The sequence below is a fragment of the Cetorhinus maximus genome, chromosome 32 (assembly GCF_964194155.1).
Source record: "Cetorhinus maximus chromosome 32, sCetMax3.hap1.1, whole genome shotgun sequence".
Lineage (NCBI taxonomy): Eukaryota > Metazoa > Chordata > Chondrichthyes > Lamniformes > Cetorhinidae > Cetorhinus > Cetorhinus maximus.
The window spans coordinates 16,645,300-16,672,355 of record NC_135910.1 but is presented as its reverse complement, the minus strand read 5'-3'; the positions used below and the strand labels follow the sequence as shown (position 1 = coordinate 16,672,355).

Here is a 27,056-nt window from a genome sequence, read left to right as displayed (position 1 = left end):
GATGGAGTTTGATGGGGAATGTGCTGCTGGGTGCCAAATGATGAATACCAGACACTTGTGACCCCCTTAATATTGTACCTTTTCTGCCAGGTACAGTCAAGGTCTGGGATTCACGACAAAAGGACCTTCCTGTGGCCAATATGGAGCCTGCAGCTGGATTTAACAGGAGAGACTGCTGGACAGTTGCTTTTGGTGAGTTGAAGCTCACAGGAGCTGCATCATTGCACACAATGCACACATGCAAAAACACATTTACATACATATGTTTAAAGTATGTTTTGTGTTTAAAGTATGTTTGTTTTGGGCTGGTTCTCAGGCCACGCATGTACCCAGTGGGACCGCTGTGTTTGCGCCGGATATGACAATGGGGATATTAAACTATTTGATTTGCGAAACATGGAAGTGCGATGGGAGACAAATGTCAAGAGCGGGGTGAGTTCTGAGTGACATGAGCGGATTCCCATGGAGAGAATTCAAATCCAGTGCTGCTGTGAAGCTGAGCCACTCCAGCTTCAGTTCCTGTTCTGTGCTGGGCTAGTGGATCTCATCTGGGGCAGCACTGGAGGTTAACATCAGTTGTAGTTCCCCAAATGTTGAGATCAGCCAAGTCTGTATGGGCACGAGATTTCTACCCAGTGTCAGTTGTAGCTTTGCTCCTGAGTCTCAAGGTTGTGGATTCAAGTCCCACTCCAGAGATTTGAGTAGAAAGCCCAGGCTGACAGTGCAGTGCAGTGCAGTACTGAGGGAGTGCTGCACTGTTGGAGGTGCTGTTTTTTGGATGAGATGTTAAACCAAGGCCAGATCTGCTCTCTCAGCACTATTTTGAGGAAGAGCAGGGGAGTTCTCTCCAATATTTATTCCTAAAGCAATATTGCCAAAAAAGATAATTTGTTCATTATCATATTGCTGTTTATGGGAGCTTGCAGGTGCAAAGTAGCTGCAGTGTTTCCTACATTACAACAGTGAGTACACGTCGAAAAGTACTTGATTGGCTGTAAAGTGGTTTGGGATGTTATAAAAGGCCAGTTTTTTCTTTCACTGGCTCTTGATTAAGAAGTGCCATTTCTGGACATCTAAGAAGTAGGGAATTGAGCTGGGATGGGATGACTCCAGTGATTGAATGGTCTTTTTGCCAGTAGTTGTCCATAGTTACAGATGAAGAATGTCCACTGAAGCTAATTCAAGGCTGTTTTTTTAACATTAATTCCGAAGTAGGTTTGCTGTGTGGAGTTTGATGGAAAGGATACAAGTTTGAATAAACTGGTGGCAACAACGCTGGAAGGAAGGGTCCATGTCTTCAATATGCAGAAGTACCACATGGACAATGGCTTTACCTCTCGGAGTGAGAAGGTAAGATATTGAAGGGTAGAATTTATGCTATTGTGCAAAGCTCTGGGTCCGACCCCATCTGGAGTAATGGCACTGAGATCTGGGCATCACACTTCAGGAGGTACTGGCCTTGGAAAGGGTGCAGTGTAGATTTGCCAGAATGATCCCTGGACTGAAATGGTTAAATCATTAGGACAGGTTGCATATCTAGACTTGTATTCCCTTGAGTCTAGAAGATTAAGGCATGATCTATTTGACCTGTTTAAGATGATTAAAGGAATTAACATGGTGGATAAGAGAGAAACTATTTCCTCTGGTCGTGGGAGTCCAGAACAAGGGAACATAATCATATTCAGGGGTGATGTCAGGAAACACTACTTCACGCCAAGGGTAGTGCAAACCTGGAACTCTCGCTCCCAAAAAGCATTTGAAGCTGGGGGTTAATTGAAAATTTTTAAAATGAGGTTGAGAAAATTTTATGAGGTATGGGGCTTAAAGGGATAGAAAACCAAGGCAGGTAAATGAAGTTAAGATATGGATCAGCCATGATTTAATTGAATGGTGGAACAGACTAAAGAGCTGAATGGCTGCCTCTTCCAACATTCCTAAATTCAACGTCACATACGTCACCTTGAAGGAGATATTGGGGCACCCCACAGTCTTTTAAAAAGGGACTTGACCTAACCCAAGGATTAAGGAAGGTCTCGAGGAAGGAGAGTAGGGCATATTAATGGTTGCAGCTTAATGAGCCTGTACAGTAATGCATTGCAGCTGATGCATCATTGGGTGATCAGGAATTTGCTTGATTGCATTAGGAAGTTGGGGAAGAAATCCACCCCTACCACAACGAGCTCCTGAAATCAGCCACAATTCTCTGCATTGTTGTTACTTCCATTAGCTTTACTGATGGTCCAGGAAACTCTTTCGAGTTATCAACAGTCACAGATTGCAACTCTTTCGAGTACAATCACAGTTCTTGGTTTCCGGGAGTGGGACATGAACCCACAACCCTCTGATTCAAAGGCGAGGGTGCTATGAGCTTTGGACTAGTCTTGTGGACAAGATGAGCAGCAATGGGCTTAACACACTACCCTTCACATGCTTACATTCCAGTTTTAAAAGCTATTTTGCATATCTTTTGCATTTAATTAATAACCATTAGATGCTTAGGTGCAGAATGAACACTGATTTACTGATCTAGACAGCACCATATTAGTACTTAATTGTGTAGGATTCATTATGTTTCTTTTCTCTGTAATTGCACTGTTAAAATCAAGAATTGTAGGCTCCAACTGATTCTGTACCAGGACTTTACTCCTTACTTCCCTCAGTCACCCGTTCCACCTGTAATCTATCGGAATTTTCGAAACCCAAGCTTTTCTTAATTATCATTACTTCTTTAATTAGTTTGTTTCCTCTCAATCTCAGGGTTGACCGGCATGATGGTCTTCCCCTTTCCTTCAGGTTTCTCGTTATAAAGTACAGACGATCACAATGACTTTCGATGTTTGTGGGACTGGCGTCTTCCTATCTGCCTCCATGAACTCCCCAGCTTTCTACAGAGCAACCCTTCATCACAGGACATTTCTCAGTTGGAAGAAACATACATTGTTATTTTAATTTCAGGTCTGTTGAAGAGCAAGGATCACCACCAGGAACTCCAGTTAAGGGAGTCTACCTTTGGAGATTTCATAGAAACTCAGCAAAGGCCAATAACTTGCATATTTTCATTCTTTTTTTAAAGCCGTACAAATTTACAGCTTGGACGGTGAGACATTTGCCTCAGAATCAAAATATCTTCATAACAAGTGGAGGAGCTGGCTGTCTGCATCTGTGGAAACAGTAAGTGGATTTGTCTTTGAATTTTAGCAAGAGCTGATGACGGGGGTTGCATGTTACTGATATAACATTGTGCTGGCCAGTGTCGTGTTGGGCGTTTGTTTGTGACTGCGGTTAATGGTTGTCCTTGGCCTCGACTGGTCACTCGAGGAAAAGCCTTTGGAGAGGTGAATAAGCCAAGAGGTGACCTAAGCTGTCTGCTTCCATTCATTCCTTGAATGATCTCAAATCCTCACAGATTTGTGAGGTCGCCTGTAGAAACCCAAGCAAAAGGGAGAAAGTACATTTGAAAAGATTCGAGGTGGTCCGGGGAATGGGTGTAAAAACAATTCGAAATTATTTTTTCAGTTGTCCTCCTTTGTTCCTTACTCTTGCCTGCTGCAGCTCAGTGAGTGGTGGCTGACTTCTGTCACTCAGTGAGTGGTGGCTGACTTCTGTCACTCAGTGAGTGGTGGCTGACTTCTGTCACTTCACTCAAGTGGACATTATTGGATTGTTCAACCATGTGGGACACCACAGTCAAAATTGGCCCTGCCTTTATTCCACCACGTGAACACTTCTCTGTAGCCAGCAACCCTCCTAGCTCAGGAGCACTGTAGCCAGCTCTAGTGCCCCTTACAGCACTGTTCTGCCTAGTTAGTACTACAGCCCTGTGGCACAGTGGCTCACAGAGCCAACGGGGGCATTCTTGGATTCACGGTTTTTGTCATATGCGTTGTTTGTTTACCAGTAGTGAATCTTTGATGCCGCACAAAAAGACTGACCACGAGCGAGAGGACAAGGATTCAACAAGTGCCACCACGCTCCTGAACACCATCTCACTCTCATCTCAACCCATTGGTAGCTTAGATTGGAATACAGATAAGCAAGGCCTCTGTATCTCTGCATCCTTTGATCGCAGCGTTCACATCCTCATCATCACAGAGCAACAGAGTTTCTAAACACGGCAGCAAAGAGCACAGGATGTGAGGAGGCAGCTAGATCGTCATGACTTGAAATTTCTCAACAATCTGTGGGCACTTCAAGAGTTTTATCAGGGAAAAACCACTCAGGATGTGGCAATGTAGCAGATGATGTATTTTGTTAATAAGGATTTATACTGAATCAAAATGTTGAGTTGCTCATCTCATTGTAATACCAGCCCCTTGGTAAAATAAACAATACTGTGAAGAAGTGTATGTAGTGGATTTAGCAGCAAATGCAAAATCACACCCAATCAAGCAGGGTGTGGCAATAGAACAAGGAAAGATTGTCAATCAGGCACAGAATATTTCAAGTACTGCACTAACAATTATAAACACTAAATAACTAAATGGAGAAATGAATACCTCATAATAATTACAAAAGTATTCAGCTGGTGTCAACTGAAAAGAGCAAAACTAAAGTAATTTATAATTATCAAAAGTTAGTACCTTGAAATTGCAACAACGATGAAACTCTTTTAATCAGTTTTGCAGGTATATTCTGAGAATCCTGGTTGCGGTCTTCATAACGTGGTCCTGAAAATACTCCAAGTTATTTAATTGTTTTGGATCTGTTCTTTTGTCATAAAACCTTATAGCACAGAAGGAAGCCATTCAGTCCATGTGCCTGATCTGGCTCTTTAAAGGAACTATCCAATTAGTCCTGCTCACCCCCGCTCTTTCCACACAGTGCTGCATTTTTTTTCCCCTTTTTAAGTATTTATCCAATTCCCCTTTGAAAGTTGCTATTAAATCTGCTTCCTCCACTCTTTGAGGCAGTGTATTCCATACAAATGAGGAGCAGGAGCAACGGCTACTTGAGCCTGCCGTGTCATTCAATAAGGGATCTGATTGTAATCTCCTGCCTACCCCTGATAACCTTTCACTCCCTTGCTTATCAAGAATCTATCTACCTCTAGATATTCAAAGACGCTGCTTTCACTGCCTTTTGAGGAAGAGTTCCAAAGACTCACAAGATCGTAACGCACTGCATGAAAATCATTACCCATCTTAACCTGGTTATTTTGCCAATTATTATAAATGTGAACTCTGGTACTGTTTCTACTGGCAGGAGGATCAGTTTCTCCTTACCTTATCAAAACCAAAACCAATGAACTTTGTTAAAACTCTTAGAGTAGTGAAAATTAAGAGCAGTCCCAGCTTGTCAGGAGACTTCAGGTCACTCACTGACCCACAATGATGTTATAACTACAAGCATTTAAAAAATATAATTCCTTCGTCAGCCTTCTGTTCCCACTCTGAAAGCACTTAGTTGGGATCCAAGTTCACAACCATTGACCTTCCTCTGGTCTACTGCCTAAAGACCCTAGTCAGGTCATGTTCTTAACTACACAAGCTTGTTCTTGCTTGTTGGTGTGGTTGGGGTGGGGGCGCTAACTGTATGTGATCTGTCAGTAGATTGATGCCAAGAGTGAATCACGGGGAAACGTTTGGAGAAATTATTTTTTTCAGGCTGGAAAGGCAGCACCTGCAAGATGACCTTGTAGAGATAACAAAGGTAATTAGTGTTATGCATTTACAAAAGGACAACAGATCGCATATGTAAATGTTAACTTTAGGATCAAATCTTTTCACAATGCATGATCAACAGATGGAATGGACTCCTGGACAACTTCTATTTATAGAGCATCTAACAGAGTAAACCGAGGGGCAGCAATGAAAATAGCACAAGCTGTGTCGTAAATCGGGACATTCCCACCTGTGTAAATATTCCCGAAAACTTGGTATACCAGGGCCACAGCTAAACCCATGGTTGAAGAGTTTGTTGCAATTCAGCTATGCCAATAAGACTAACTTTTAAAGCTATAGAGTTAATTATACCTTAATTGTACCAATCATCATATAGTCCAGTGTCGTTCAATAGCACCTTTAATGTAATGTCCCAAGGCACTTCACAGGAGCATTATAAAACAAAGTGTGACATTGAACCACGTAAGGAGATTTTAAGGTCAGATGACCAAAAGCTTGGTCAAAGTAGTAGATTTTAAACAAGTGTGTTAAAGGAGGAAAGTGAGGTAGAGAGGCAAGAGGTGAAGAGAGGAAATTTCAGAGCTTGGGACCTAGGCAACTGAAGGCAGAATCACCAGTGATGGAGCAATTGGAAATAGGGATGCACAAGAGACCAGAATCAGAGGAGCACAGATATTTTGGAGACTTGTGGGGCTGGAGGAAAATACAGAGATAGGGGTTGAAGCAGGATGAGAATTTTAAAATCAAGATTTTGCTTAGGTCGGTGAGCACAGGGGTTGAGTGAAGACAATGGCAGCAGAGTTTTGCATGACCTCAAGTTTCCAAAGGGTAGAATATGGGATGCCAGCCAGGAGTGTATTGGATTAATCAAGTCTAGAGGTAATGAAGGCATGAATGATTCCTTTTCCTGGCCAGCTATCACAATCCTGAGACTCTTACATGAAGGCTGATCCCATTAACATTGCACCAGGAATGGAGCTCTGAGCCTGTGATTTCCTGCAAAGTTTCAGAATTCAAATGTAGCACCTGGGCCATTGCCAAGATGGAGCCAGACGTTTCCCAAAGGACAGAGTTTGATTAACAATGCAGGCTGGTTTTTCTTCAGTAAAGCTCCTCAATATGCTTAGTGGAAGCTGAGACAATCATGAAACCTAATCCATTTTTTATAAAGTTCATTCTCAGGATGCAAGAATCACAGCATTAATCACATATCCCCAGTTATCCTTGAGATAGTGGTGAACAACCTTCTTGAACTGCTGCAATCCACATGAAGGTGCTCCCACTGTGCTGTTTAAATGGCTAGCTCCAGGGTTTTGACGACATTCCCACACATCCGCTGCCTTTGACCTTCTACATCTGAGCCCACACATTTGACAACTCAATCCCACAAACAGCAGAGCATCACAAGCTGTCCTTATGACAATTATGCATAAAGTTAGGGGGAGTGTGCAGTACAGGAGCAAATGATCTCCCTTACCTCCAAGAGTCATACTTGTTGACCTTGGCCATGTTATTACTGGTCTAATTAATGCTTCACAAATTTGAGGAGAAAGGACAAGCCCTTCCCCTACCTACATGGCTGTCCACTGGAATGGGGATGCCATAATTTAGGGCATGTCAAGATTATCATTATTGTGGTTCCATGATGGGTCTGGTGATAACATTGCCTTTCCCTCCACCCCCTTAATTTAAGCAGGAATTGCTGAACAGATGAGCTGACCATTCACCTTTACCAGTCTCATTCCTCTAATCAGTAAGCACATTCTTTGTGGCCAACACTAAAGATATATGCAGTGGAATTTAAATATTCATCTGATGATATTGTAAATGGAACACATAACCAGAGCAACCATTAAGAGCTTTGGAAACTAGCCATAAACAATTTTCCAGTCAGTTTTTGGCACACAAACTGAATAATTCTTCAGTCTGAAAAGTGGAAGTCTAACTCTATTAAAGCTATCCCAACAGATAATATAACAAATCCACACTCTGGCCTGACTTTTAATAGGATTCCATTTAAACAAAATCCTACTTAGCTTAATTGTATCTTTTAAACTGTGCTCAAGCAGAAGAATGTCAGTGCCAGTGAATTAAGTTTTCCATTCTAGACCCTCTGCATCAGCAGTCTCAAGTCAGCCACATGTCTGTATGTGGGGAAAGAAGGAACAGTACTGCGCTTTGCTCCAGCTCAAAACACACATTTTTCTCCCCATCTCTTAGACCAGTTGCCCATGGACCTCAGATCGCCAAATGTTTACCATATCAGGTCACAGAACAGGTTTAATGCTGCAGGTCCTGATAGATCTGGGTTAGTGCTGAATCCACAATTTTTCACCATTTATCCTGAAACCATTTTATAATTTTGAAATTCTTAAATTCCCCTCCTTTCAAATAAACAAGCAAACTCTGAATAGGACACTTGTAACTAATTTTTAATGCAGTACCATTTCTTGCTACAAGGAATGATAGTGATACACAGCCTGTATGTAGTACACAATAGACTAAACTAGCAGGATACAGTAAAGGTACATGGAACATTGGGCGATATAGTTTCTGTATAAAATTGTTAAGTACAAACATTTAAATTGATGTACGTTTGTTGTTCCTTCAAATTCAGTTCCAATGCAGAGCAACATTCCAGGTTGGTTCTCTAGCAACTAGTTAGAGAATGGGTCATGTTAAATATAATTTCATATATATTTTAAAACAATGTGAAATGAACCAAATAAAGTATGAACTATTAACACATGTGAATCAAAAACTATATATACATTTGACCCCTGCTACACTCCAGCACCTGCCCCCTCCCGCCAGAAACTGCCTTCCTACACCTTGTAGTGCAGGTTAGGAAAGCCACACTACTCTGCACCACAAACCGGGGCTTCACATTAAAAGCAAATTCCAAGTGCAAGTACAGCAGGGTTCTCTAAAGGCAGGATGCAACTGTGTGCTACTCTTGCACAAAAATCCAAAAGAACTAAACCACTGCTTTAATAAACACAAATCAAACTAAAAGAAGAAAAAAAAATTAAAATTTTGTCCCTGAACCAGTAGCAATTCGAAAAGGAACTGACCCAACCTGGAAAGGTTTCCTGTAAAACAGTAATATTTTAACCCCCTCCGCCCCCTTGTGGAAAGGATGACAGTCTCAGGCATTTTGTACAAAGCTTTAAATGTTGTTTGTGCTGGTGAAACAGTGGCTTGATTCGGGTTTAGATGCAGCTAGTTTGGGAGTTAAAATACTTTTGGATTTCAACAGTTTTCTCAATGAATGGAAGCACATTCTCTTTTCAACAAACCCATATCATTATGAACCGCACTTCATTAGACTGGCCAATTATTGGATCACTAAACTACAAACTTCAATCAGTTACTTAATGTCCTATAACAGGGGCACTCAATCAAATTTGGGTCTTAAAAATTTGTCATCTTCCCTATGCACAAATTTTATTTGAAACCCCACATTCGTCATGCAAATTGTATGGATGTTTTGATTGCTTCAGTTGAGGAAACTTTCAATCAATGCTGCACGTTATTAGAACATGAAGTGGCTGAAGCCTCTCAGACTATTGTAGCAGACTCCACCAGCCTGTTAAAACAATACTAGACAAAATTATGATGTTCAAGTCTTTCTTTTCAAATTATTCTGAGATATACTTAAACCAGGTGTCTGTATTTGATGGGATCATAAGGTTCAAAGTGTTCGTGTGAAATAAAAACTGAAGTACTTAAACCCCAAACCCAGCATCAGACAGAAAAAAAATTCAAAATGAGGCCAACATTTCATAGAAAATCTTTAGCAAATTATAAAAACACTTCTACAACACGGTGGTTACTCTGCACTGTTGACAGGGGACTGCTCCCGAGAACCGGACCAGGAACGGGCCGATTTAACAGGAGAATTAGATCGCGACCTCGACTGGGTTGGCTTCCTACGGCGTTTGACCTCAGGCGAGCGGCTCAGTGAGCGCGATTCATTCCTCTGCCGCTTGGTATCGCGGGCTGGTGACCTGCTGCGGGAGCGAGACCTGCTGCGGCTCGGTGAGCGGCTTGCAGATCGCGACGCACTTCTCGAACCCTTGTAGCTGCGGGATCTTGAAGAGCTTCTGGAGCGAGATCGGGTCCAAGACCTGGAAAGGCAAAGGAGGCAGTCAAAACAACAGAACAACAACAAATCATTCTAGGTGGTTTTCCCTACATAGGGGTTATCAAGCTAGCCTTTAATTAACCCATGCCACAACTACAGGAAAATCAAGTCAGGCAGCGAGTTTATAACAAGGACACTCTGGACGGGGCATATGCAAGGAGTGTGGAACCATAACCCCATCGCTCCATTAGCTTTCTCCAGTCTCCACATAACATGTCAGGTCAAATGCTGTTGTAGTGATGCTGGGGCAAAATGATCAAGCACTGCATTGCAGACTGTACTACTCCCAACTGCTTGGAATGATCAGTGCAAGTTGGTTCTATTGTTGCTATGGTTTGGTAAGGTCTTCATGGAGTGAAGATGTCTCACACAATGGTCAGTGATACCAGCCAACCAAAGGCTCAGCCACAGAGTTGGCATAATACTTGTGTTTACATGCCCAAAAAATGTTTCTGAAAACTTGCAAGACAGTAAAATAATCCTGTAATCCTAATACTACAGTGAGGCAACTACAACTGCGAGTGAGTCAGCCCCGAAACTTTAAACATAATTAAGAACTGCTTTGCCACAGAGTAATTAAGGCTGTGATCACTGGATCTTTTGAGGGAAGAGCAAATATATATTTGAAGTAGAAGGAGATAGAGGGGCTGTGGAATTATTTAGGGTCACACAAACACAATGCTCGGAATGACCTAAATTTGAGTCTTCATTTTTGGAGTTGGTTCTAATAAGCCCATGTGGGGTATATTCCTCAGCCACTGAAATCCCAGCATTATTAAACAGCTGAGCAATGCTGTCTGGTCACTGGAACAACTGATTGGTAAAATATAAAATCAGCTTCACTGTGGGGGATAAAGAGGTGCAGTTCAGTTTACAGGCTCAGCCTGTCTATTCCATTTACAGTATATATATATACACAGTATATATATATATATATATACACACACACAAATAAGCAGCAGTTCATGCACTCCAAACATACTTTTATTGAAATAAAACCACATACGTCCATTTTAGAAACACAAACCCAGCCCAGTAGAGTCCAATTTACAAGTTTCTGCAGTCCCCATACTGCTGATTACCTGTGGCGCCTTGGCTCCTCAATCAGCTGGACCCTCCGGCCACTGATTTCCTTTCCATCCAGTTTATCGATTGCATTTTTCAAATCACTGTATGAAGCGAACTCCACAATACTGCAGCAAAAATAAATCACAGAACAGCACAGTAAGATGGAGCAGCAATAACTTTGCAGACACTGGAGAAGGCAGTACTGTCACAAAGGCAGGGCGAGAAACATTTCCTATATGCACTAATTGCAGCAAAATCATTAATACATTTATTAGCACTTCAGGCCGTGTTTAAACCAGTACAGTTTAATGTTAAGGGATGCTCCAAAATCACCTCAAAACCCTTCAAGCTTTGTTTTCTCCCCATAATTCCATGCTTAGATTTCTTCAATTATGGTTTCATCCTTCTACTGCACCATAACAGCCCTACCCACTGTCAAAAGTGGCATGCTAGGGCCAGAGCATTGTAGCAAAGACTTCTCTACCCACCCAGTTACCCTCAGAATCTAAGGATTTTCAGGCAGATGAGCTTCCACATTTATACTGACAACACCCAAATCACTCATCTTCTCCACTGCCTGGTTTTGTCACTTCCCGTCTCTGCTTAACTAGAGGAAATTGCAGCTCATCAATGGAAGATCAACGTCATTGCCTCCAGCCCTTGCCAAAAACTTGTACTCTTATCACTGACTCCATTCTCCTCCCTGGTCACTGTCTCCAATATATTTGAGACCACTCTGTCCTCGACTGAACTAAGCTTCCAACCCCATTCTTCCTCCATCACAAGGACAGTCTATTCCTTGGACCTTTGGATGTTTTTGTAATGTTACTATAAAGTTCATCATTAAATGTGTTCAGCAGGAGATTCCAACAGTGATGATGCCTATCAAGATGCTCATTCTGGCTAGTCAAGATTCCAAGTTCATAATTTAAATGGAAAATGCACAGGTGGGCCATTATACATCACACATGTAGGTTTCATGTCAATTGTTTTTGCCTCTTACCCTTCGTTATTGTGGACTCTGTGAGCATCGGTGAAAGTCACTTCACCAGCCTGTCGCATGATGTCCTTCAGATCCTACAAACAGGAAAAACCTTTAAAATGCAATTCAGGCAGAAACCTAAAACACTGCACAATATTATCAGTTACAACAGTCTCAGAATTGGGATGTCATGCTATGGGGCTTAGCTTGACTAAGTGAATTACAAGTGTGTGAGCAGCTGCATAAAAAGTGTCTACTGCTCGCTTATAGCGTACCCAGAGTAGCGGCTCTACCCATCAGTCTAAACAAGTGGCACCTGCCTGGTGACAAAACCAGTTCTAAAACTTGCCTTTTAACCATTCTCCATAGAACAAGGAATATGTCCAAAAAAAAAAACAGGCACAAGTAACAGATTATGGATTGTCAGAGATAATTAATAACAGCATTTTTACTTCCAGGCTGAAAGCTTGCGTGTCAAAGCTCCAGTAACAGTCTGATCAAAATTCAAAACTGACCTTCCTCACATCAGCTGTCTCGGCCACCAGGCTTCTTTCAATTCATGCTCAACCAAGTGAGGAAAATAACTTGGTTACTGACAGCTCTAATCATTTAGAAAAATTCACCAGTCACAGGGAGGGGTCAAGAATCGCTTCTCCGACTTGTTGATTGAGCAGCAGTCTGTAAAGAAACCTACTGTTGTGTTTGTAGTGCACTGCCCTTTCATTATTGCTACCTTCATCACTGGGTGTACCGTTTCCCATTTAGTCTCTTGTATTTGGTCAAGGGTAGAAGGGGAGATCGCTATTTAGCACCCCGTCTCCGTTTCATTCATGCTAACCACTTCAATTTGTTCTATAAATATTAATGCCACCTTTTGCCTCAATCCATGTAACCACTAAACCAGTGAGGCATGCGATGATCATCCAGGGGGACTGTTGATCCCTGGAGGCACAGAATCTCCTAATATTACGTACAATATCATGACATCCCTATTCCATACATTAAAAATATCACAATTACATTTTAAAATTAGCGCTGGGTTACCCAAACAATTACAATTTTAGGCAACCATCCATGCCCTACATGATGCATCTAAGCAAAGGGTGCACCCACTCAATACAATACCCTCTCGACACAGCTTCTTGGGACATGGCCCTCCCTCAGTGGCACCGAATGTGCCTGCCACCCTGGGTAAAGTGCCACCAATAATCATGGGTTGTGTGAAGGCTCGGCCACCTCACAAGTCAATCTCCTGCCAAGCCTCCAAGCGAGATCGACACGGTTTTTTTTTCTTACACCAGGACTGGGGATGCGACAGGTGTCGACGCCATCGGTGACCCTAGGATCAGTACAACCCAGAACCCGCGTCCAGCTGCCTGAATAATCGTGGGAGCCGACTGGCAAATTAGTCAACACGGGACCTTTTCCAGATACAGGACGCGACAACACGAGAAAAGGGAACTCCTGGTCAAAATGCGAATGACCTCACGATAAGCTGCTAAACAAAGGTTTTCAAATTTAGTCAAATGGTCATTAATTTCCAAACAATATTAAGCCATCAGATTTACATACAGTCTACATTCATCACAGTTAAGCTGGAGTTTCCATTAATATTTTAAATCAGAAATATAATGGCTATTCATGTTACATTTGGGCAGAATACCATTAGATTTCATCATAAAAGTGCTGATTAAAATCAGATGTGCCTCCCTAGATCATATTTTCACAAAAATAACCCAAAAACAGAAATATCATGCAACATTCCGTGTGGGTATTATCTATGTGCTGTTTTCTGATAATGGGCTGCCCACCTGGTAGACAACAGTTAACATGGCAACACAGGTGAGAAGGATGGGGCAGGTATGGGTGCATAGCACTGAGCACAGATCTAACTGAGACAAGAGGAAATTTTTCTAAAGTTATTCAAGAAGCAGTTAAACTATTATTGGGAAGTTTCAGGGCAGGGTGGAAGGGAGGAAAGAGGGATGAAGAGGGGACAGGGAAATGAAAAGCAAAGGTTTTGTTTAAGGGATAAACTGCCCTCATCTGAAACTTGCCCTGCAACCCTGGTGTACCAAGATGAGTTCAGGAGTCCCTCATCAAATTCCCAAACTCAAGATATAGAATACTATTCACAGCAACTGGCAGATAGGGAGCGGTCAAAATGTTGTGAATCATTGATTATGAGAATGGATGATTGTATGCTGGAGTGCATTTGAGATACAGGCACAGTTATGTAATGAATCAAAAGTACAGGTAATGCAGTACAATGTTGCTTCAACACATCATGTCACAAGCCGGCAAGGTAGATTAGACATCATCAGTAGCCAGCTGCAGGAGTTGGGCTGAGATCCATACTCCCTTTTGGGAAATGTTTTACAGTCAGGCATCTCAAAACCCACGCGACCAAGGACAATGTCGACAACGATCTTGGAGCAAATTTCTCACCTTCTGTTGGTGCACGTCACAAACACCTGCCTGAAAAATCCAGGAAAATTGCCCAGGCAAACTGGTTCACAGAACGTAAAGCATACTTATCCCAGAAGCCAAAGATATAAAGTCCATTGAAGGATTTAAAAAAAGATTATTGCTTGGGAAACAAGATTCAAGAGTCTAGGGTTAAAAAATATTAAGAGCTGTCACCACTGACAAGATTCCAGAATAGTCTCAATGGACCTACTCCAATTTCCATAGAATATATTTACACATAGACACAAATAGACAGAGTCCACATGCAGGTTAACACAACTATGGGTTATATTTATGAAGTTATGACCCATGTGTTTTTAAGCACACATATCCAAGAACAAATATATTTTTTTAGTTTGCTAAATTCATGTACTTTTTACATTAGAATATCAGCACCCACCTGCCAGCTAACACGGGAAGAGAGATTCTTCACAATCAGACGATAGTCAGTGCGAACAGGAGGTCCATATCTGAAATTTCAGAAAAGGAAACAGTTAATTGAGAGCAAAAATATGCCAATATGACAATGGCTGCCTCACCAAGATTAGTGTACAATAATCTTCAATCAAATGCAAAAAGTACCAAATTTTAAGAGAAGGCTGCAAGTTCGATTCTGGTCTGTGTTGAATCCACTACCTCCACTGAGGAGATGGTAAGGGCACTGGAGTCTGTCTCCAGGTCTGGATTTGGGGAAAAAGAGATGACAGCCAAGGGCTCTTGCTCACTTTTTAATTCATTCAGAGGGTATAGGCATTGCTGCTAAGGCTATCATTTATGGCTCAACCCTAATTGCTCTTAAGATGGCGGTGAGCCACATCTTCGGCTGCTACAGGCCGTGGTGAAGGCACCCCCAGAGTGTTGTTAGGGAGGAAGCTCCAGGATTTTGACTCAGCAGTGAATAAACGGCAAATATAGTTCCAACTCAGGATGATATGTGGCTTGGGAGATGGTTCAGAAGGGAAGTGAAAAAGGAAGTGAGAGGTGAAGAGAATATGAGAAGAGACTGGCAGCTAACATAAGAGAGAATCCAAGAGGGGGTGGCTGATTTGGGGCCAGAGGGGATCTACGCATGGAGGCAGAAGGGATGGCCGAGATATTTTTCATCTGTCTTTCCCAAGGAAGGTGCTGCCAAGTCATAACATAAGAGGAGGTCGTTCACACACTGGATGGGCTAAAAATTCATAAAGAGGTTATTAGAAAGGCTAGCTGTACCTAAAAGCATCTAAGTTACAAAGAGCAGAAGAGATGCATCCAAGAATGCTGAGCGAAGTAAAGGTAGCAATTGCGGAGGCACTGGCCATAGTATCCAATCCTTCCCAGATACAGGGGTGGTGCCTTGTCCAAAAGAAGTGTACAGATAAACTCAGCAACTACAGGCCAGTCAGTTTAACCTCAGTGGTGGGAAAACTTTTCCGAACAATAATCCAGGATAAAATTGAGTCTCTGGGACGTGTGTGGCTTCATTAGGAAAGCCAGTGAGGATCTGTTAAAGGCAAATTGTGTCTAACTAACTTGATTGGAATTTTCAATGAGGTCAAAAATGGTTGATGAGGATAATCTGGTCGGCATGTCTGATGAAATGCCAGCTAACAGACTTGCCTGCAAATAAACCCAAGGAATAAAAGAGGTAGGGCAGCATAGACACAAAGTTGGCTGAGTGGCAGGAAACAAAGGATGAATGATTGTTTTTCAGAACGGAAGGAGGTATGGAGTGGGAATTCCCAGTGGTCAGTATTAGGGCCACTGCTTTTCTTGATCTATATTAATGATTTAGATTTTGGGTATACAAGGCAATTTCAAAATTTGTAGATGACAAAACTGCTACATATTGTGAACTGTAAGGAAGATAACGATAAACGAGAGGACTAGGCCAGTGAATAACCAGGCTCATGGCAATGAAATTTAATGAGGAGAATTATGAAGTGATTCATTTTGATAGAAAGGGGGAGAGGCAAAATAAAAGATCCAATTCTGAAGGGGATGCAGGAGCAGGGAGTGTACGTGCACAAATCGAGGTTGGCAGGGTTGGTTGAGAAAGTGATTAAAAAAGCAGATGGGATCTTGGGCTTTATAAATAAATGCATACAGTACAAAAGCATGGAGGTGATTACAAACCTTTTGAAAACACTGATTTGACCTTAATTGGAAGTTGCATCCAATTCTCGGTACCACATTTTAGGAGGAATGTGAAGGCATTAGAAAGGGTGCAGAAAAGAAACTTCAGTTACATGGATAGATTGGTGAAGCTGGGGCTATTTTCCTTGGAGAAGTTTGAGAGGAGATTTGATAGTGTTCAAAACTATGAGGCCAGAGTAGATAGGAAGAAACTGTTCCCATTGGTGGAATGATTGAGAACGAGGGGGCACCAATTTAAGGTGAATAGCAAAAAAACCAGAGGCAACATGAAAATTTTTCTTTCCAGCAGCGAGCAGTTAGGATCTGGAATGCTCCATCTGAGTATGGTGGAGGCAGATTCAATCACTGAATAAGCAACAGAAGACAAAAAAATTGCAGAGCTAGGCTGTAATCATTTTCGGATTCCATTGGTGGTGTTCCCATACACCTGCTGGAAGTTGCACAGAAGAAAAAATACAGCCCGGTCACAGCAAAGCAATGAAATCCTCACTCGCTTTCTAAACCCAAAGGTGGTCAGTGTAACTAGGTTGCTGACCCTTGCGACAACCAACCCCCCAGCATGAGCCAGTGCCTTCTGATGTTGAGGGAGAGGGAATACAATGCAATACAACTTTCACTTGTCATCCAAGAAACAGAAAAATGCTGCAGCCAGGAAGCACTTGTGGAGAGACAAGCAGATGTCTCAGACCGACAACTTTTCATCAGATCTGAAAGGTGGTAGAGATGAACAGCGTCGAGGCAGAGAAAGGATGGGTAGAAAAGGAGCAAAAAGGAAGAGGTTTGTGATAAGGATTATTCACTAGATGACAAGAGATGATGGTGCAAGGCAAAAGGGAATGATAATGAGACCAGCACAGGAAAAATGGGGCGGGGGGAGTTAGCGGTGGAAGGTGTAAATGGTTACAGCAGAATGCTTGAGGGTGAAGGAAATCTAGCTAAGGAGAAGGCTCCTGTGGCCCAGCAATGTGTGGGGAAGCCAGCTAGATCCCAAGGGGAGAGGATTTTCTTGCTGTTTCTACCAATCCCAACCCCAAGCACTAGTCCCATATTTAAGCATTGTCTGCAAATTCAGAGGCTGCATTAATATCCTCAACATCCAGCTAGGCATGCTGTACAAGCCCTGCCTTTTGTGTGCAATAATAAATTAATTTATTAAGGTCATTTCGCCTTCCTGTCCCCTTCACCCACTCCTGCCTAATCCATTCCATTTACCTGAGTCCACTGCTTCGTTCACTTCTGGGGCGGTAATAGTTAAATCTTCCACCAAACCTGCCCCCTCCTCTCCGAGGTGGTGCCTTTGCAAGCTCCACAGTGATCCTAGAGAGAGTTTTAAAAAACAATTCATAGAAACCAGAAAAGCTACATATATGTATTAGTTGCAAGCAACATAACCTTGAAATTGTACAGTATGTGTTTTTCCAAGCATAATCCTTAAATGCAAACCAGACACATTTTACTGAATAAACGTTCTTTGTAGCAGAATACATAAAAGATACACTGATACAAGGATACCTGTCAACTGGAGTTAGATATATCCTCAAATCATTTTGAATGTTTACATTTCTAATGAGGGGCCCCCAAGCGCTCAGATGCTGAAGCCAGCACGCACATAGATGGTACAGATGAAAAGATGCCCAATCCCACACAAATGAGTTAGCCTATTCCAGCCGGAGGGATTAGACCCTCTGCTAGAAAAAATGATTGCACGGAGTCACCGAGTCCAGAACTGGGCTTAGCAATGAGGCTAAGTGATTTAAAAAATACCCTGCCCAGGCTCAGCCAAGCTGGAGTAACAAATGGTGCTTAAAGTTACAAGTGGAAATGCATGCAAAAGGTCAGATGCTACAGAGCAAGAGAAAAACAAATGTGGAACAAAGGTAACTGTGAAGTTGTTGGGTTTTTTTTAAAACAGCTTTAGGATATCAACTTACTCTACAAATTTCTCCATTTAAAATCATTGCTTTATAGACTATTTACCCATGTATCAGTCCCATGATCAAACAATGGGAAAACAATCTACTGCTAAATGAATGTTTCTCCTGATAAATTCTACTTGTATTTTGGACACCATCTTTTACTGAGGAAGTGTCATCTTTATAATAGATTTGAACATTTTGCACCATGAAATCTACCTTTTCCATTTAAACACAAAACCTGGCCTACAAAGGTGAATTATGAAACTGAATAGTTTACTAAAACTCATCATGGCACTGAAGGGTTGAGGAAGCTGATGGAATTTGCACCAAGATTTGAAATACTTTTCCTCCCCTTTTCACTGAATATTTCCTACCCACATTCCAATATTTTCACATGCAGTTTACAGCACAAGTTATTAGATAGCAAAGAAGTGAAATAAACCCAGGTTGACTGCTCCCACTTTAACCTAATTGCTGTCTCAGGTGCAATCAGCAAATTGGGAATCAAACCCAATACTTTGAATACTAGCGCTGAGCGATATCAAACTGTGCATTAATCTTTAGTTTGGTGTATGCGAGCAATATATTTGAAGGACTGTTAAAGATACAGCTAACATTTTAAGTGGCATATATTTAGATGTGTCTCAGTTCCAGTAAAATATAATTGCTAGCACCCTTGGAAAGCCACTACCTCAATATCAATAAACTTAAAAACAAGGAATTCTGATTATTCTACTGACTTGTTGAAAAACCCACCTCTCCCGGAACAGCTCCTTTCCATTCAGCTCATAAACTGCATCATCTGCATCCCGGGCATCATCAAATTCCTAAAGAAGAATATCAGAAATCTGGTTTATTCTAAAAAAAAAATATTTTGGTAAACAGTTTCAGAAAAAATAATGACTGTTGCACCACACTCACATCCCAGAGGGCGTGAGTTCAAATTCTACTAAGACAAAAGCAACTGCAGAAGCTGTTGCATCGTTGTGTAAAAAAAACAGCCAGTTCAGCAACATCCTTCAAAGAGGGAACATACAGCCCCATCGTACATGGTTGTCTTTTAAAGTCTCAATTGTCCCAGCAAGTCATTATCTTTGCACGGCAATGGGGCGAGCAATAAATACAACCTTACCAGCATTGTTCAAATCACAAGAACAAGTCAGAAAAACATTGTTAATTCAGGGAACAGTAATAGACACTGCATCAGAATAACTTACCATTTTACTGCAGAAAACAAAATGTGCCTTTTGTCATAGTTTCTCTAGTGCATCACTAACCAAATCAGACCCACCCCTTTTTCTAGATGAGCTGAAACGAAAGCCACTGTACCACATAGGGAAATGGGAGTCAGCTCAGAGGAACATGCAACTGCAATCAGGTTTTAAATTACAGTCTTAGTGGGGGTAACATTAGAGGAAAATCTAATTAGATGTTTTTAATTAGATTGTTTGCATCGCAACAGCAAAGTAGTCAAGACTACTCATTGAAACCGCATTCAAGCTTAAAGAAAATTCACCAAAGGAAAGGTGGGGGAAGATAAATTTATTATAGCAGGCAGTCCATTAGGCACAATATAAAATTGGTGCAAAACTGTGCTGCTGGGATTGTACCCTAAAGGAAGAAAGAATGAAATTCACTTTCAAAAATGGTATAGAAATATATGAACATAGGAACAGCCTTAAATGCCAAGTCCCTGATGTTGCCATATGACAAATCTAAAATGTTTTACATTAAAACCCATATTTGCCCACATCAAAACAGGAAATGTAATCTCAAATATTTGAGATGCCTACATTCTGTATCACACTGAAATCTCAAAAAACAGATTGCGAACCCAGAATTCTCCAGCACTGTTACCAAGGTTAAAGAAACTTGAAAACATTCCAATCTGACATGGTTGACAAGATTTTTTAAATTTTATTCTTGGGATATGAAACAAAGCCACATTTGCATTAATTGCTCAACACATCACCCCAAGGAAAGCGGTGAGTCTCTTTGAACCACTGCAGGCCCTGTTGTTATGTTCTCATAATGAGGTTATACAGAGAATTCCATGGTGCTGACCCAATGGTATCTATTCAGATTAGGACAATGTGCAACTCAGAAAGGAAGTGGTGCTTCTCATGCTCTCCAAACGGTAGAGGTCAGAGGGCTGGATGGTGCTTTCAATGTAACCTGAGTGAATTGCTGCAATACATCCTGCAGATTATACAGTGCAGCAGTGGCATGAGAGATGGTGTTGTGCTTCGTATACTGCTGCAGTGATCCAGGCGTGATGAGTGTTTCATCACGCTCCTAACTTAAGCCTTGGAGACATGGGCAGACTCCGAATAGGTCAGCAACTCTTGAGTATCCATCATTTTATATTTTTGTGGCTATGGTGTTCATATGGCTGGTCCAGTCTATCATCTGGTGACACCACCCCTCCCCCCAGATGTGCTGCATGGGGGTGGGGGGGGAATGGGGTGACTCTGATCATGCAGTAATTAAAGATCAGAGGCAGATGGGACTTTCCCTTGTTCAAAACGGTCATCACCTGGCCCCCGACAACCTAAGTCTGGATGTTACCTAGTTTTGATTCATTGAGAGCACTGTGAATAGAGCTGAACACTGGATTCATCAGAAATCAGCCTCACTCCCGTCCTTATAATGAGGGAAGGTCTGCAAATGGTTAGGCCAGATATGTTCCTGCAGTGCTGTCCTGGCAATTTGTCTCAGAACAACTATACAACCTTTGTTTCAGATACTGAGGGGTTTTCGATTTGACCACTACTGCAAAGGCTCCTTGGTAGCATACTTCAAATGTTACTCTGATCTCTCCTCCTGTATTCAGATCCGGAGCCGATAGCTGGATCCAAACTGTGACAAGGTCTGGCAGAACCGGAGTTGGACAGGTTGCTGGTGAATTGATGCCACTATCTATGATTGGGATTGGGAAAAGGAAAATAAGGCAGCGATTGGTTCCTTTAAGGACTGGACATACCCAGGCAACCTTCCACGTCATCAGGTAGATGTCAAAACTCTACTGGAATAGTTTAGCTAACCAGCAGCTATATCTGAAGAACTCAAGAGCTATAACTGGGATGTATTAAGAGCCCGCAGATTTTGTTGTATCCAAACTGCAACCCATGGGTTGTGGGTCACATGTTCTCCCACAAAACCCACCACACAGACCTAGTATTCCTACCTTATTTGCAATTCAACTTCGCTGGCTTAGATTGTCAAGAGTCCACAAACATACGGACCACGAGTTTGTACGGCCCTGATTACTGTAGATAAAACTTGATTTCCCCTTTTGAGTGTGATATATCTCAGAGGCTTTGGAAAACTGATTTGCTGCAATTCTGACTCAAAGCTAAGACTTGGAAATGCATGGTTAAGGATTGACCTAATGGACATCCCACAGCTCCATACTTTGCTGTACTAAGGGCCTCAATGTCTACGAAATGGATTTTAAAATTTCAATGGTGTTTTAACTGGTTTGCTGAAGATTAAGCCAAATCCCATTAAAAGGTTTTATGGATAATTAAAGCCTGTTACATTTCAATAGTAATCCATTGAATATAAAGTGCTTTGGAAACACACTGGAGACATGATATACTGTTTAGAGGCAAAAAATCTCTGTCCTTTTCCAATAAAGCACCAACATGTAGTAAAATGCCCAAGTAAAAAGCAACCATTATGAAACTTGGCTGATTAAGCAATGTGGTGATGCCAACTAAAATAAAATTCGAAGTACCTAACATGGCTGTCAGGTCGATGGCTTTGTATATTTGGGCTGTGAGATTGCACTAAAAATCAACAGAAGAATGGTCTGGTTGTAAAATGAAGTTTGTTTGCGTCGGAAGTTCAGCATACCGGATACAATACATCAACTTTAGTGGAATCCAAGCTGTGCCGCGTCAAGCGAATACACCAATGGAAATCAATCTTGGGACAGCTTCTCGCTTCAGTTGCTCAGGAGCTAGGTCAATGAGCATCTTCTGAGTGCAAAACACCTACCATCCTCGAAGATCTGTTTGCAAGTTAACACAGGTGCCAGGCAATGGCTATCTCTAATGAGGTGTTAACCACCTCCCCTTAAAATTCAATGGCATCAACTTCACTGAATCCCCCACCCCATCAACATCTTAGCAGTCACCATTAATCACAACCACCTAACTGGACCAGCCACATATATGCTGTGGCAACTGAAACCTTTTTCAAGCAAGGATAATGATAAGGAGGTCACATTGTTTGAGAAAAAATAGAGAGTAAATTTGGTTTAAAAAAGTCACCGCCATTACACTACTTAAATGAAGTTTATTAGGCAACAAAAACTCTCCCAAACTCACCTGTCAAATCAGCTTGATATATTGGGAGAACAAAATCCACTTCTGAATAACTATTTTAATCAGGCAAAGAGCTTACATCAGCTGTTTCCTCAAATGATGAGTGCTCAATCTCAGCCAGGTTGTCACCATGCATCACTACCCAAATCAGAAGTAACATTGACAACTGTATGAAATTGAAGGGTGCAACCATGCAAGTCCAGCAAGATGTTTTACATCTGCACAGAGGGAACCTACTAATTTAATGCTGTACACAACTATTCCAAAAGGTCAATCCCATTTTAAAAAAAATGCAAGAACAATTTTAGGTCATCAAAAATCCATGAGCACAGTGTCGCTTCCTGAATACTGAAAAGAATTCCTAACAAATGGCAAAATACTCACCACAAACCCAAAGCCTCTCTTCAGGTCAATTTCACGAATGCGTCCATAGCCTTTGAAGAACTTTTCCACATCCCGTTCTCTCACCTGAGGGCTCAGGCGACCAATGAACACACGGCAACCGTTCATTTTGAAATGATGATTTTATACAGCCTGAAAGAGGACTGCAATAATGTTGCGGTGTTAGACTGGAAATTCAGACAGGCTGGAAATGTCTTACCAGTTACCAGAAAGAGGCATATAATCACTCGTCTAATGAGACACTATGGTGCAATCGGTCACATGGAGATAACTTGTAATCAACTTAAGGTCAAGTTGGCAGCTTGCCCAATTACAATTCGCCTCCATTTAACAGTACATTATCAACATAAAAATAAAACGGCTCCACCCTGCGTTAAACAGAAAATCATTCATGCGAGTGCTTACATACACACTGTATAACAATAGTGATTAAATCTCGTTACTTCCTGCAGGTTTCTCTAATCTTCAGATAACCAGCCGTTAACCCAGAGCAATTTGCACCAATTAGTTTCTGAGCTTCTCAAGACAGAACAGCAATGCAGCATATTCATACAAGGAGCACCTTGAGATGGGCTAGGCACAATATCTGCAACTGCTCTAGACGACATTACGAATGAGGAATGCGATGAACGGTCAGTAAGTTAAGTGTAAACACTAATGAATGTTCTAGGCATAAACAACTGGCTCAGTGATTTGAATCATAACCCAGGGACATCTTATTTCCCTGTTGCAGCTCTAGAACTAGGATCAATCTCAAACATTTTACCCCACAAAGTGGGCACCTTAGTCATAACGCAAACATTTAGCTTGTTTAAACTTTACCCCATGGCACATCAACCTTTAGACTCTATTAAAAAAAAATGCTGCCTGCTAGCACAGGTTTCAAGTCGGGACTGCAAGTACATTTTGCAACACTTTGGCACAAAACTGCACTTGTTAAAATATATTGGCTTCCATCCTGACTCGAGACCTCAAAACCGATTGAGTAACCACCCCAGTTTTTTCAGCCTTCCCTAAAAGGCAGGAAAAAAACAAGCGCAAACAGGATGATTCCACACCCCAGTTTTAAAATATAAAAAAAAACAACCATCCAACTTCCGTTTAAAGGACTGCTTCGACAGCTTGTGGTAGAGAATTCTACAATTTAACTACTCACCAAACTTCCCTGTTTGCACTATAGTATTTTCTTCTAGGCTGTCAATATTTTGTTTTTTTACTATCCCCTTTAATTCTTTGCGATTATCTGACACTTGTATCTTCTTGTTACCATCTCCCTGACCAGAGAAACAATTTATCTCTATTTAACTTAGCATTAAACCCTGGCTTGTTAAAAAAAAATAGAAACCTAAGTCTCAGTGAAGCTAGACAGTATTTTTCTAGTTAAAAAAGGTCCTTACATTTTTCTACCTAAATGTTTTTTCTTATTAAACACCACCCAGTAAATAAGATTTACTGAGGACGACACAATTAACCATTAACAAGTCATGGGGTTATTTTTTAAACAAAAACCGAAGTACAATCCGAATGGAAATCGAATTTGACAAATAACTTGGTTCCTGCCCCCAATTTAACGAATGTTAAAATATATGGTTCACATTTTTAAAAATTGATCAAATTTTCATGGCGGGGGGGTTGAATTGAAAAATAAAAGTAGAAAAAAAAACTGCACGTGCAGATTGAGAAGGTTCCAGAAAGGCAAGCAGTTAAATGATGAAACAGTGCAGGGAGAGGAGCAGCCCTTGCGCCCCTCCCCCCACCCTCCCACCCTGGGGCCTACATCCCAGCCGCCGCCTCTCGGCACCAACTCGAGCGCAGGCGACACCGCGGCCGAAGCCGCACCCCCGCCCTGGCTCCCAGCCCTGGCTCCCAGCCCCGGTTCCCAGCCCCAGACCGCGCCTCTCTGTGCTCACTCGCTGTCTCGGTGAGTCGTTCTCGCTGTGCTTCTGGCCCGCTCAAGACTGCGCACTTGCTTTTTCTTCCCCCCTCGCTCGCGCTCTCTCTCTCTCTCTCCGCCGCCGCCGCCGCTTCTTCTCCCCCTTCAGTCACTTGACGCCAACGTCACGCTGCAGTGGAATGGGGTTTCCCGCACTGGGTAGCAGGGGCTGCGTTGTGACGTCACGATAACGTCCCTCTCCGCCCCGCCCACTCTCCCTCTCCGCCCCGCCCACTCTCCCTCTCCGCCCCGCCCACTCTCCCTCTCCCCGTCCCCGTCTTCGCCACGCCCCCCCGCCCCGTCTTCCACACCTCCCACTCCCTGTCGATCACAGCCATCGCCCCGCCCCTCCTTCCTTCGACACGCCATGCTCCCTCTTCCTGTCAATCACAGCCATCGCCCCGCCCCAGCAGTCTTCACCACGCCCACTCTTTCTCTGTCAGTCACGGACTTCGCCTCACGCTCTCCCTCCGTCTCAATCAGACTGCGTCCCGCCCCCTTTCTCTCCGCCAGTCACAGGCTTCGCCCCGGCACCCCCCCACCCTCTCTCTCCCTCTCTCTCCCTGTCAGTCACAGTTTTTGCCCCGCCCCCTTACTAACTGCCATTCACGGCCCTCGCCCCGTCCCGCTCTTCGTCAGTCACAGCCTTCGCCCCGCCCCTCTCCTTCTGTCACTCACAGCCTTCGCCCCGCCTCTCTCCCTCTGTCACTCACAGCACTTCGCCCCGCCTCTCTTGCTTTCCCTCGCAATCAATTCTAGCCCCGCCCCATTCGCGCTGTCAATCTCCGCTTTCGACTCGCCCACTCTCTGCTCCTCCCCCTACTCTCCTCTCCTGATTGGATCAATCAAGCTCCCAGTGTCAGCAAATAACATAAAAATAATGAAACAAAAAAAAAACTCCCTCCCCTATTTCAGAGAAACACAAACTATAAACAAGAGAAAAAGGAAAGTCATCCAAAAAGCTCCCCCTGTCACAATAATGAACAATAATACAGACTGTCAGAGAACAGGAGGGTAGAGCAGGTGAACACTGGAGAGATGGTGCAAGGGCAGCAGCTTCAGCTTCCTGGGACATTGGGATCAGTTCTGGGGGGAGATGGGCCAGACAGGTTACACCCGAACAGAACCAGGACCAATGTACTGGCAGGCGATTTCCTAGCGGCTTTGGGGACTGTCATCTCCTCTGGAGGTCTTCCTTCCACAGCTTCCAACCTCATCGTCTCCCAACCTCGGACGGCCCGCTTCTACCTCCTACCCAAAATCCACAGACAGGGCTGTCCCGGCAGACCGATCGTGTCAGCCTGTTCCTGCCCCACGGAACTCATTTCTCGCTATCTTGACTCCCCTTCTCTCTCCCCCTGTCCAGTCCCTTCCCACCTACATCCGTGATTCCTCTGACACCTTACATCATATCAACAGTTTCCAGTTCCCTGGCCCTAACCGCCTCCTCTTCACCATGGATGTCCAATCCCTCTACACCTCCATCCCCCACCAGGATGGTCTGAGGGCTCTCCGCTTCTTCCTCGAACAGAGGCCCGAACAATCCCCATCTACCACTACTCTCCTCCGTCTGGCTGAACTTGTTCTCACACTGAACAATTTCTCCTTAAACTCCTCTCACTTCCTCCAAATAAAAGGTGTGGCTATGGGTACCCGCATGGGCCCCAGCTATGCCTGCCTCTTTATGGGGTATGTGGAACATTCCTTGTTCCAGTCCTACTCCAGCCCCCTCCCACAACTCTTTCTCTGGTACATCGATGATTGCTTCGGTGCTGCTTCATGCTCTCGTCTGGACCTGGAAAAATTTATTAATTTTGCTTCTAATTTCCACCCCTCCATCATTTTCATATGGTCCATTTCTGGCACTTCCCTTCCCTTCCTTGGCCTCTCTGTCTCAATTTCTGGTGATAGACTGTCCACCAATATTCATTACAAGCCTACCGACTCCCACAGCTACCTCGACTACAGCTCCTCACACCCCGCTTCCTGTGAGGACTCCATCCCATTCTCTCAGTTCCTTCGCCTCCATCGCAACCCCCTCCATCTGATGA

At 42.8% G+C, this 27,056-nt stretch overlaps 2 protein-coding genes across 9 annotated transcripts in view; one reads left to right on the top strand and one right to left on the bottom strand.

The window, feature by feature from the left end:
* The window catches only part of LOC144671357 (dynein axonemal assembly factor 10-like), a 64,827-nt gene extending 60,486 nt beyond the window's left edge, over positions 1-4,341 (top strand). For all 4 annotated transcript variants that reach the window (XM_078533217.1, XM_078533216.1, XM_078533214.1 and 1 more), the window contains 5 exons: positions 91-192; positions 317-432; positions 1,216-1,350; positions 3,074-3,171; positions 3,899-4,341. In XM_078533217.1, the coding sequence (XP_078389343.1) occupies positions 91-192; positions 317-432; positions 1,216-1,350; positions 3,074-3,171; positions 3,899-4,109 (662 nt within the window). In that variant the 3' untranslated portion in view covers positions 4,110-4,341. The remainder of the gene's footprint in view (positions 1-90; positions 193-316; positions 433-1,215; positions 1,351-3,073; positions 3,172-3,898) is intronic.
* Positions 4,342-8,035: 3,694 nt separating this feature from the next.
* LOC144671371 (serine/arginine-rich splicing factor 5-like) lies at positions 8,036-25,142 on the bottom strand. 5 transcript variants are annotated; one of them, XR_013573922.1, is made up of 9 exons: positions 24,983-25,142; positions 23,055-23,215; positions 19,096-19,166; positions 17,636-17,740; positions 14,688-14,757; positions 12,932-13,313; positions 11,840-11,913; positions 10,851-10,961; positions 8,036-9,751 (listed from the first exon to the last, which is right to left on the bottom strand). XR_013573922.1 is itself a non-coding variant. In XM_078533239.1 (8 exons), the coding sequence occupies exons 2-8, from the start codon at positions 23,178-23,180 to the stop codon at positions 9,454-9,456; spliced, it is 855 nt and encodes a 284-aa protein (XP_078389365.1). In that variant the 5' UTR covers positions 23,181-23,215; positions 24,983-25,139; the 3' UTR covers positions 8,036-9,453. The 5 variants fall into 5 exon arrangements, 1 of the variants encoding a protein (XP_078389365.1); XR_013573923.1 differs by having other exon boundaries at positions 12,944-13,313; XR_013573920.1 differs by having other exon boundaries at positions 12,932-13,316; positions 24,983-25,139.
* Between the last annotated feature and the right edge of the window lie 1,914 nt (positions 25,143-27,056).

Coding starts and splice junctions, on each gene's coding strand:
- LOC144671371 (XM_078533239.1), bottom strand. CDS start 23,180: ATGAACGGTTGCCGTGTGTTCATTGGTCGCCTGAGCCCTCAGGTGAGA. Junction 19,167..23,054: donor AGAGAGGCTTTGGGTTTGTG/GTGAGTATTTTG, acceptor ATTCTTCTTTAG/GAATTTGATGATGCCCGGGA. Junction 9,752..10,850: donor GAGGAGCCAAGGCGCCACAG/GTAATCAGCAGT, acceptor TTGCCTTTCCAG/GTCTTGGACCCGATCTCGCT.